At 60.4% G+C, this 10755-nt stretch overlaps 1 protein-coding gene across 6 annotated transcripts in view; it reads right to left on the bottom strand.

Moving 5' to 3' along the window:
- COG1 (component of oligomeric golgi complex 1) overlaps nt 1–7174 on the bottom strand; it is a 9021-nt gene extending 1847 nt beyond the window's left edge. For all 6 annotated transcript variants that reach the window (XR_003535554.1, XM_027691403.1, XM_027691407.1 and 3 more), the window contains exons 1-11: nt 6902–7174; nt 6185–6429; nt 5269–5450; nt 4724–4894; nt 4483–4636; nt 3815–4025; nt 2919–3701; nt 2513–2659; nt 1488–1649; nt 1070–1197; nt 452–560 (exon numbers count right to left, since the gene is read on the bottom strand). Coding sequence is in view for 5 of the 6 variants with exons in the window: in XM_027691403.1 (XP_027547204.1) it covers nt 452–560; nt 1070–1197; nt 1488–1649; nt 2513–2659; nt 2919–3701; nt 3815–4025; nt 4483–4636; nt 4724–4894; nt 5269–5450; nt 6185–6429; nt 6902–7168 (2559 nt within the window). In the remaining variant the exon portion in view is untranslated. The remainder of the gene's footprint in view (nt 1–451; nt 561–1069; nt 1198–1487; nt 1650–2512; nt 2660–2918; nt 3702–3814; nt 4026–4482; nt 4637–4723; nt 4895–5268; nt 5451–6184; nt 6430–6901) is intronic.
- Between the last annotated feature and the right edge of the window lie 3581 nt (nt 7175–10755).

Below are 10755 nucleotides of genomic sequence, written 5' to 3'. Positions count from 1 at the left end.
AAGAGAACCTGGAAGGCAGGAAGGAGCTGTTTGTATTTGGGGAAGAGAAACCTGAAAGGCACGAGGAGCTGTTTGAATTTGGGGGCCCCCTGCAGAGCTGATCACACAGAACACGGTGAGTCCACTGGCATTAAGTTTGAACATGAAGTGTTTCCCTTCCCCCTCTAACTCTTGCTTTTAATTATTCCCACAGTTGAGTTCCAGGCCTGTTTCAGCACTACTTAAGCCACTTAGTGTTGCACAGGCTCCAGTGAATCCTGTTAGATAAAGTTGAGCCAACTCCACGCGCGGTGACGCGGCACAGCCGGCTCAGCCAGCTCCTCTTATCTTCAGCTGGCATTAGATACTCTTCCCATTTCCAAGGAAGTGCCAGTGGTTATCTTTAGGCATTAAGCAGTTTACAGCCACCCCAGCTGCCCTTCTAAAGGTATTTTGCAGCCCTTTTCCTTACGGATGTTCTCTGGACCAGGCGGTTCAAGTTGCTGTTCAGGTGTGGAGTGAAAACGTCCAAGTCGAAGGGATCGATGTGTCCCTCCAGGAAGTCGATCACCTTCTCAATCCTGCAAGCAGAGCAGAGGGGTCCTGTCAGGGGTGACATCCTGCTGACAGCTGCTGGTGCCACCTCTGAAGCAGCCAGGATTTCCTCTCTGAGGTGACTGAGCAGAACAGGAACTGCTCAGCGGAACAGCAGCTGCCTGAAGGGTTTGCAGCTCTTACACAACCCACAGTAGCTGCTGTGGCAGAGGAACCTTCTCCCTCTTCCTCTGAAAGATGCCTCAGACTGGAGCACACACAAGGCTTTAACTCCTGGGTGGAAGCTTAACAGTTCTCTGCAGGGTATCCTCTGAGGGTATCCCTGGTGTCCCATGGACACAGTGGGTACACAAGGAGAGGGGACCAACCTGCTGCCTCAGGCCCTGGCCACAGAGTCCCACCCCTCCCCTATTTTAAGGGTGAGCTCAGTGTTGGTGCAGTCAGAGCTTGGAGCCTGCACTGCCCAACTCCTGTGACTGTTGTAGGGCCCCACAACGTTCTGCTGAAGGATCTGAACCCCAGAACTGCACCTCACCCAGAGTCCTGCTTGATCCTGCTGGGCTTCCCCTCCTCACCCTTGGCCGTCAGGATGATGCTGAGGTACCGCAGGTCGTAGAGCAACTGCAGGGCTCTGGTCTGGGTCAGGGGGAAGGTGTCCACCTTCTGAAACAGGACAGGCAGCAATGGGGCTCTTCCCTGGCACAGAGAGGGCTCTCCAAGGGGAACATTTGAAAACACCAGCCCCAAGACACAACCAACTGAACCGAGCCATTGTGAGTGTGAAACGTGGTGTCTGATCCCCTGCTGCCTCAGCTTTGGGTGAGTGTTTAAGAGTGTCCCCTTTCCAGCTCTCATGGACAGACACTTTCTGTTCCAAGGGACAGGAGCATGTGCATCCCTGCATTCCCAGCCACCCTCCCATCCCACACCCCCTGCAGATCCCACCCACGAACCTTCTCCTGCTTCTGTTCCATGAGCTTCTTGTAGGCAGCGAGCACCTCTGCCATGCAGCTCCTCAGCAGCTCCTGCAGGGTCACCTTGGGAAGAGTGTGGCCACCCACCCTGTTCACCTCCTGGCACAGGCTGAACAGGAGGCACTGGACGTGCCAGGAGGGCTGTGGAAGAGAACAGTGTTTACTTCCACGTGGTCTGGGAGCTCTGTTTGCTTTAGCAGCACCACGTCCCTTCAGCTGGGTGGTGGGAGCTTCCTGCTTCCTCAGCAGCCATGAAGCTTTGTCTCCACAGCTTGGCTCAGGCATCTCCTGGGGTTTGATTTACTGACACCCTGGATTTTGGGTTCCAGCAGCCCTCAGAGTCCCACCAGAAGTGGGATTTGGGTGTGGTGAGAACAGAATTGCTTGTTGTGCCTGTCCTGTCACCACTGACCCTGCTCTGAACACCTGCTCCTCGGGGTTGTTTCTCCCTCGCTCTTCTCCTCTATCCCAAGCTCTCATCCTGCTGCTTTTTTCCTCAGAATCAATACAATTCACTGGATAAGGTTCACTACAGAAGACTGTTGCCCTGCCCAGCCCCTCCTGTGCTGTGCAAACACAGAACTCACTCCTGGCCTGGCCCTCCTCCCCCTCCCAACTGCCACCTGTTTTGTCCTTCCTGCACCACCTCCACACCTAAGGAAAACCACACACTTGGTTCCCTTAGGATTTCACCATCCCACTGCTGCAGCCCTGTCCTTCAGGGCATGCAACTTCCACGAAATCTCTCTCCTGGGACCTCTGTGTTCAAACCAGACCTAAGCCCTTCTCTGGCTCAGTTTTACAGGATCTGGGCCAGTCTTCTTCATTGGAATAAACAGCAGCAAGGATCTGTTTCCTTCCTGTGACCTCTGTCCTTATGAAGTGAGTATCTCAAAGAGCACCAGAGAGTGTTTGTCCTCTACTCATGACACCAAACAGCTCCCCAGCAGGGCAGCACGTGGGTGGAACCAGTGCTCTCCTCCCCCCCAGCCTGTTGCTCGTACCTGCACGGGCAGCCGGATCTTTGACGTGACGCTGCTCCCAGACTCCGTTTCCTCCTGGATTTCAATTTCGTCCCAGTTGGTGGCTGTGGCCAGGACAGAACCAGCCGTGTCCAGCAGCAGCGTGTGGGTGAAGCACTGAACCAGACTCTGGAGCACAAACCCAAAAGCCCCCGTGAGAGGACAGACAGCTCTAACAGGACCAAGGACAGACAGCCTGCCCTGCCTGCAACCCCCACATCCCCCACACCTCCCAAAGTAACCCATGGAGACCATCCCACTGGAGTCCCCTCCGAGCTGCCACCCTCTCCTCTCCCAGCAGCCTGGCGAGCTCTTGGCAGCCAGGGCCGACCCCAGGGAGGGAACCCCACACCGGACTCAGCTCTGAGGAGGGGACACAGCTCCTTACTTTGGTGACAGCCGAGCTCCAGATCTGATAAGCCAACAGGCTCTGCTGCAGGAGCTCTGCCTTCAGGCCCTGCCACTTGGCCTGCTCGGGGGTCACTTCCTGGGCCTTCCCCTTCCCCAGCTTCTTGTTGGAGCGCGTTTCCTTGGGCGCCGTGTCCGCGCCGCCCGCCTGGCCCAGGACACAGCGCTGCAGGTGAGGGCACAGCTCGGGCAGGGACTGGCACAGCCTGGCCATGAACAGGACGGCGTTGAGCCGGGCATCACCGGGGGGGCCCAGCTGCCCCCCCAGCAGGCCCTGGGCACTCTGGAGCTCCTCCCTGACGCAGCCCAGCACGTGCTGGACGCAGGCGACGCACTGGTCGCGCAGCAGCCCCCGCACGGTGCCGGCGTCGGCGAAGCGGTCGAAGGCGGAGCGCGGCTGCCCCGCCGGCTCCTTGGGCGCCGAGGGCTCCGCGGGGAGGTAGCACAGGAGGTCATCCAGCCTGGCCTTCAGCTTGGAGTCCAGGGCCGAGCAGAAGCTCTGCACACACGGCGTGAGCGCCCGCGCCTTCATGGCCAGCCCGCTGCGGGCGAAGGGCCCGCGCTGCCCCACGCTCACCCACGCCGCGTCCGCCGGCAGGTCCCCGGGGCCCTCCGACCACAGGAACAGCGCCACGTTGTGCTCCAGCTGGATCTGCTTGCTCAGGGCAGAGCTGCCCGGTTTGACTTCCAGTTCCTGCAAGGCTAAAGCGAGCAGCTGCTTGGAGCTGCTGGAGATGGAGTCGAACCCTTCTTTGGTCAGAGTCTGGAACAGAACCAGGAGGGGGAAAAGCACCTTTAAATGTGCCACTTAAACACGCCCTGAGTCTGCGATAAGGAGGGGGCACAGGGCAAGGCTGCCCCCAGCTCAGCACCCACCTGCAGCCTGTCCAGGAAGAGCTGCTGCAGCAGGTCCTCCCAGAGGGACACGGGCCTGTCCAGGAGCCGCCGGCACACGGCCTCCCAGCTGTGGCTGCCGGACTCGCTGGAGAGCAGCTCCCACACGGCATCTCGGATCCCTGCCAGCCCCTTCATGCTCCTCACGTACACCAGCAGGCTGCTGACCCCGGCCCTGATGTCGTCGCTGCACCTGAAGGCAACATTTCACCGCTGGGCTGGGAGCACAGTGCTCCAGGAACGGGGAGGCAGCTCACGGAGACCAGGGGGCTCCACCAAATAATGGGACAGGGCTGTGAAGGGGAGGCAGGAAAGGGCCTGCTGGGATAGGGCAGGGCTGGCAACTACATAAAGGGGGTCTGGCTTCCCCCACACAGTCCCAGGAAGGAGGAGAAAGAAGGTGCTGCCAAATGAGCCAGGTAAGGCATCTTCTTGCCATTTACTCTGTGCTTGTTTGCTGGTGGTTATGAGAGTATGTACAGACAAGTCTCTGTGTGGCCCAGCTGGGCTGCTGTGTCCCAGTATTCCAGCCTGTCTAACTGAGGATGAGGGGTGAGGAGGAGGTCAGGGAATTTGGGGTTGCTGTGTGCTGCCCAGGGGTCACACAGAGCCCGGGAGAGCCCCGCAAAGGGGGCCCCTGTGCCACTTACATGCTGATCCACTGCTGCAGGGTCTCCCTGAGGTGCTCCTGGCTGATGGGGTGTGCCAGTGTCCGCAGGGCCGGCTGGAATTCCACCACGGACTCCGGCAGGTACTTGAACCAGCTGCTCAGCTTCAAGTCCTCCTCCAGAACCCCCCCTCTCCCTGGAAGCACAGGGTCAGGGATGAGCCCAGCACAGGGGCACCCTCCTGCCTGCACACCGGGGCACAGGCACCGAGGGCAGTGCTCACCTGCAGGGTGCTGGCCTGTGGTGCTCTCCAGGGTGGAGAAGAGCAACCCACAGGGCAGGGCTGGGTCTGGGGCCGTCCCCTCAGGCACAGTGTAGAACAGAGCGTGAGCCTGGTACAGGGTGGTGGTGAGCAGCTCCATCAGGGAACACACCTGAGCCTTGATACCTGCCCCTGCAGGGAAACCACACTGAGCCCAGGCAGCCCCTCCAGCAGGTGTGAGTGGCACCCTGTTCCAAGGCTTCTGAGTTAGGAAAACCTTCCAGAGAAGGGCTGGAGCGTGAAGGACTCAGCCTTGTGCCCCACTCCTTCCCCATTACAGGTGGGCTTGGCTTAAGACCCCGAGAACTGCTAATTTTTGTGTACTGTGGAGGTCTTTTGCTGCTGGGGCAAAACGCTGCCAGCAGTGACAGGACATGGCTGCGTCCCTGCCACCACAAGATCTATGGGAATAACATGGGAATAACCCCCCTCGTTCTGGGGACACCAGGGGGGTGAAGGGAAGGGTCACCCCGACTCTCCCAAGGACACATCCCGGTGGCACTGACCGTGGTGTGGCTGGTTGAGCAGCTGCTGGATGGCCATTTTCCTGGCCAGGAGGAAGTCAGCCAGGGCCTGGCGTGGGGAGCTGTCCTCCAGCAGCATGATGGCACACAGGGCCTCGGCCACCGCCTGGTCCGACACCGCCCGCGAGCGCAGCAGGGCCTTGCTCTCCTGCAGGATGGTGGATCTGCCCAGGGAACGGGGTGGGGGGTCACTGGGGGCTGTGTCTGACCCAGCCATTCAGGTGTTGTGTGATAACCCCAAGCCAGGGGGTTATTTTCCCAGATATAAGTGGGACTGTCAGGGTGTTACGGGGCTGGGTGAGGTGTTTGTGTCCCACAGCTGGTCTCAGGCTCATGGAGTGGTTTGGGTTGGGAGGGACCTTAGAGTTGCCTGTCATGGTGTGTTTGCTGGCTGTGGGATATTCCCCAGAACCCCCTGCCTTTCCTGCCTGCTGGCTTTCCAGGGGCATTCCTGGAGTGCTGTGCTCCCAGACTGGACACTTGGCACAGCCCAGGGATCCTGCCACTGTCCACGTGGCTTTCCTGTGGGATCCTGGGGAGGGATTCAGGTGTAGCTGCCTCGCCAAGGGGCAGAGGTGCCTAAAGCCCCACGGGTGATTTCTCAGGACAGGTTAAGAATTCCCCCACCCTGATGCAGCCCATGTTCTCTCCTGCCTTCCCTGGGCTGTGTCTGAGTCACACTGAGGTGAAACCCAAATGGTTTGGGTTGGAAGGGACCTTAAAAACATCTTGTTCCACCCTTCTGCCACGGGCAGGGGACACCTTCCACTAGCCCAGGGCTGCTCCAAACCCCATCCAACCCGGCCTTGGACACTTCCAGGGATGGGGCAGCCACAGCTTCTCTGGGCAACCTGTGCCGGGGCCTCTCCCCCTCCCCACCCGTGCCTTCCCAGCCCACCTGAGGTGGCTGGCGGCGGCCACCTGGCGCAGCAGGATGGGGAACCGGGCGAGGACGGGGCTGCTCCGGGCGCGGGGGGCATCCAGCTGGAGCTGCCGGCGCAGGTGGGCACCCAGCAGGTGGAGCCGGGCGGCCGGGAGGTACCGACCCCCTTCCACCGCCCCCCAGACCTGCTCCGGCACCTCCAGCAGCAGCTTCAGCTGAGCCGCCGCCCCATAGAACCCGCGCTGGGCCGGGGGGGTCACCTGGGGGGAGAGAGGGGACAGAGAGGGTGGGTGGGTGGGGCAAAAGAAGGGGAGAAGAGGAAATTCGGACCCCAGAAATGGGTCAGGGACTCCCAAACATGTCAGGGACCCCAAGAAACGGGACAGGGACCCCCAAAACAGGTCAAGAACCCAAGAAATGGGACAGGGATGCCAAAAGTGGGAACGTGGACCCCCCCCGAATGGGACAGGGACCCCAAAAATGGGACAAGGACCTCAAAATTATGTAAAAGGACCCAAAAGGAGATGGAGGGGGAGAGGAGGGGATGAAGGGGTGAAAAGGGGGAGGGAATGGGATGACAGTGGAAGAAGGGGAGGAAAAAGGGGTGAGAAGGGGGAGAAGAGGGAGGGGCTGGGGGGGGAAGAAGGGCTGATGGAGGGGGAGAACAAGGGGTGATGGAGGAGGGCAAGAAGGGGCGATGGCCGCCCCGGGGCCGCCCCCCTCGCCCCTCACCGTGGCTGGGGGGTCGGGCCGGGCCGAGCCGCCCCGCTGCAGCCCCCGCACGGCGCCCAGCAGGCGCTCGGCGCTGCGCCGCATCTCGGCGATGGTGTCGGCCGCCTCGATGAGGTCGCGGTAGCGCTCGCCCACCATCTGCCGCAGCTCCTCCCGCTTCTGCTCGATGCCGGCGCGCAGCCGCCGCTCCACCGCCCGCAGCTCGGCCGCCGTGTGGGCCTCGAACAGCGCCTCGGCCTCGGCGCCCCGCGCCGCCATCGCCGCCATCGCCCCGGGCCCGGCCGGGCCCGGCGGGGGCGCCGCCGCCGCCATCTTGGTCACGGGAAGGGGCCGATACTTCCGGGCCGCGCTGGCGGGGCGGCGCCGCCATCTTTGATCCGGGCAGAACCGCACCCAGGCACCGTTTCCATGGCTGCGCTCCCGCCGCCATCTTTGAGCCGGGCAGAGCTTCGCCCGCACGTCGTTACCATGGAGGCGCCGCCGCCATCTTTGTGCCGGGCAGAGCCGCGTCGCCATGGCGACGCGCGGGGGGGGAAACATCGCGTTGTTTATTTTATTTATTTATTTATCTGCTTATTTATTTAATTATTCTCTTGCCCGTTTCTCCGGCAAACGGGGCCGGGCCCCGCGGCCTGAGGGTGCCGCTCTCGCTCCACACACCCCGGGAGGGGCCGTTTGGGTTTGGGGAGGGCTCGGTACAAACAGCCCCGCTCTGAGCGCCGGGATATCCCCCCAAAATCCATCCGGGATGGACGGGGCTTGGAGCAACCTGGGCTGGTGGAAGGTGTCCCTGCCCATGGCAGGAGTTTGGGACTGGATGAGCTTTAAGGGTCCTTCCAGCCGGGCAGGAGAGATACTGGAGTAACCAGGAGTAACTCCCATGGAGTAACCATGGGAGATGCTGGAGTAACCAGGTTGTGTGGTCTCGTTGTGCTCAAATCCCATAAAACCCCTTTGGTGTTGGAAGTTAGAATGGGAAGAAAAAAAAAGTCAAGGGTTTTTTTTGGAGTTATTTGTTTTATTTGCACGGTAAGTGGTGATGTTGCTGGGCTGTGCAGCTGTTCAGAGACAAACTTTCAGTTTATAAAATTTCAGTCTCTAGGAGTTGATAAAATTCTGGTTTATGGCGGAGTCAATCTCTTTACACCGGCGTGTTTTCCTCCTCTCCCAGCACACACACTCCTCCCAGGGCTGGTTTCTCCAGCAGATCGACCCCCCAGCACTTTACACACCCTTGATCTCACCAAATCCAGCCCAGAGGTGTTGCCACCCTGGGAAGAGAAGCTTCTCCTGTCCAGCTGCTCACCCTGAGTCTCTGAGACCCCTCGTGCCTGTTTGTGGTGATGTTTCATGGAGATGGATGTGGGGAAGAACTGGTTGCTCCTTTTCTGTCTTGGTGGGACTCCAGGATTGGTGCCTGGTTTTGGTGTCCAGGGAAGGGAACGGAGCTGGGAAGGGGCTGGAGCACCAGGAGCAGCTGAGAGAGCTGGGGGGGCTCAGCCTGGAGCAAAGGAGGCTCAGGGGGGACCTTCTGGCTCTGCAACCCCCTGACAGGAGGGGGGAGCTGGGAAGGGTCAGGCTCTGCTCCCAGGGAACAAGGGACGGGATGACAGGAGATGACCTCCAGCTGTGCCAGGGGAGGGTCAGGTTGGATATTGGGAAAATTTCTTCCCTGAAAGGGCTGTCCAGCCCTGGCACAGCTGCCCAGGGCAGTGGTGGAGTCCCCATCCCTGGAGGGATTTCAGAGCCATGTGGATGTGGCTCTTGGGGACATGGGCGAGTGGTGGCCTTGGCAGTGCTGGGGGATGGTTGGACTCGATGGTCTCAGGAGGTTTTTCCAACCTCAGCGATTCTGTGATTGTCTCCCAGGGAGGTGTCCAAGCCTGGGTCACATCCTGCTGCTCCCCCCAGCTCCGACACACACACACACACACACACACACACACACACACATCCAGAAACTGTAGGAAAACTCTTTTACTTCCCTCCCCCCCATCCAGAACCCCCTCCCTGTGGCACAGACCGTGGCAGTTGGGAGCCTTTGCAGTGGGAAGGCTCAGTCCCACCCAGGACACCGAGGAATGACTGTGGGGGAGAACAGTGGGGCTGGGACCAGGGACACGCCCTCAGTGTGTCCCAGGCACAACAGATCCATGGGCACTTCCAGAGCACAGCATGGCATGGACAGGGGGTGGGACCCTGGATGGCTGGTGGGGCCCCGGCTGGGCAGGGAAGGGCTGTTGGGTTTAGCAGAGGCAGAAGTCACCCGTCAGTGTGGGAGCAGCCTCTGGGATCCCTCCTGGCTGTGCACGGTGCCACCAGCCCCACGGCACAGGGAGAGGGTGAGGGGAGCCAGGGGCCCTCCAAGGGGCTGTGTCAGGGTACAGAATAACCCCTCGGGCATGTCCACTATATACAGGTATGTACAATCCCCCATCCCACCCCTCCTCCTGCACACACAGCCTGGGGCAGGATGGATGCAGTGTCCAGGCTTTGCATCCCTCGGCGTCTCCTGGGCAGGACACGGCTCCAGGCAGGATCCCCACAGCCTGGCTCTCCTCCTGCCCTGGCTTTTTGCAGTCCAGGTCCTGGAGCAGGTAGGGAATGGGGTTGAAATCCACCAGGAGATGCAGGTGCTAGGCTGGGATTCAGAGCAGAGGTGTCCTGGGGTCGGAAAGCACCAGTTCCTGTTCCAGACTCAGCAGGGGGAAGGCAGGTTTGGGGTCTGCTGTGCCCTCTGCTCATGCCTTGGTGGTGATTCCCCCTTGGAGCAGCCCTGGAGCAGGGGATGGAGACTCTCCCTGAGGGGTTTGAAATCGGCTCGTTCACAGCAGGGGCTGGAAGAACCCCCCAAGATATGAGAGTGGAGCCACTCCAAGGCAGTGGCACAGATCCGAGCCTGGGAGCTCTCCCTGCTGGGACAGAGCTGCACGGGGACCATGAGGCTGGCCTGGGAAGGAAGGGACCTCTCTGGGGAGCCTCCATCAAAGACAAGGCTCTTCCCACTGTGCCAGAGTCGGGAAGCCCTCTGGAGACACGGCAATGCGGGTCCTTAGGAGATGGTTACCTTAAACAAGTCCAAGGCAGCGCTGGTGCTGATGTGAGGAGCTGTAGGGATGCAAGAGGAAGGCTCCAGGTCCAGCCCCAGCTTCTCCCGCCCACCTGAGTGGGGTTTGGCTACGGAGCACCCAGAGGCACTGGCCACCACAGCACCCAGAGCCAGGTGGGCACAGGTGGGAGCAGCTGGGATAATGTGGGAGCAGCTGGGATGATGCTCAGCCCGTGATGGGACTGGAAGTCTCTTGCAGGACCGACCCACTGCAAACCCCCCGGGTGAGGCAGCATCATCACACAAACAGGGATGGATCCTGGATCCCAGATCCCTGCTCCCGGCATCCAGGAGAGCTTATGGAACACCCAGGGCTGTGCTTCCCATCACCTCTGGTCTGTGTTAATGCTGTTCCCGCCCCTCCAGGCGGGAGCTGTCACTAATCCCTCCTGCCCGGGGGCAGTCTGTGTGTGAAGCACTCTGGGGCTCAGTCTGTTGGCTCTGCGATAACCAGCAGAGGTTTCTCATCGTGCCTCCGACAGCCCCGTGAGGCTTTGCAGAGCAGATCCAATATGAGGTCAAGTTCCCACTAAAATCAAGTGGCTGGGAAGGAAAACTTCATTACTGGCAGCAGCAGCGGTGCTGATGTTTATTAGTCAGCAGTGAACCAGCAGAAGGTTTTATTTTGCTGGTTTTATTTTGCTGGTTTTACTGCGAGCGCTAGGCCGTGGCTGTTGGCTCCCTCCCCAGGCACTCCAAGGGGGCATGTTCCTCTCTCCTGCCCTTTTTCCCTGTTGATCTGTGG

This window comes from Neopelma chrysocephalum, unplaced genomic scaffold (genome assembly GCF_003984885.1).
Source record: "Neopelma chrysocephalum unplaced genomic scaffold, ASM398488v2 Primary Assembly neopelma1_84, whole genome shotgun sequence".
Classification (NCBI taxonomy): Eukaryota; Metazoa; Chordata; class Aves; order Passeriformes; family Pipridae; genus Neopelma; species Neopelma chrysocephalum.
The sequence above is the reverse complement of the archived record's forward strand: the minus strand, read 5'-3'. Positions and strand labels throughout refer to the sequence as shown.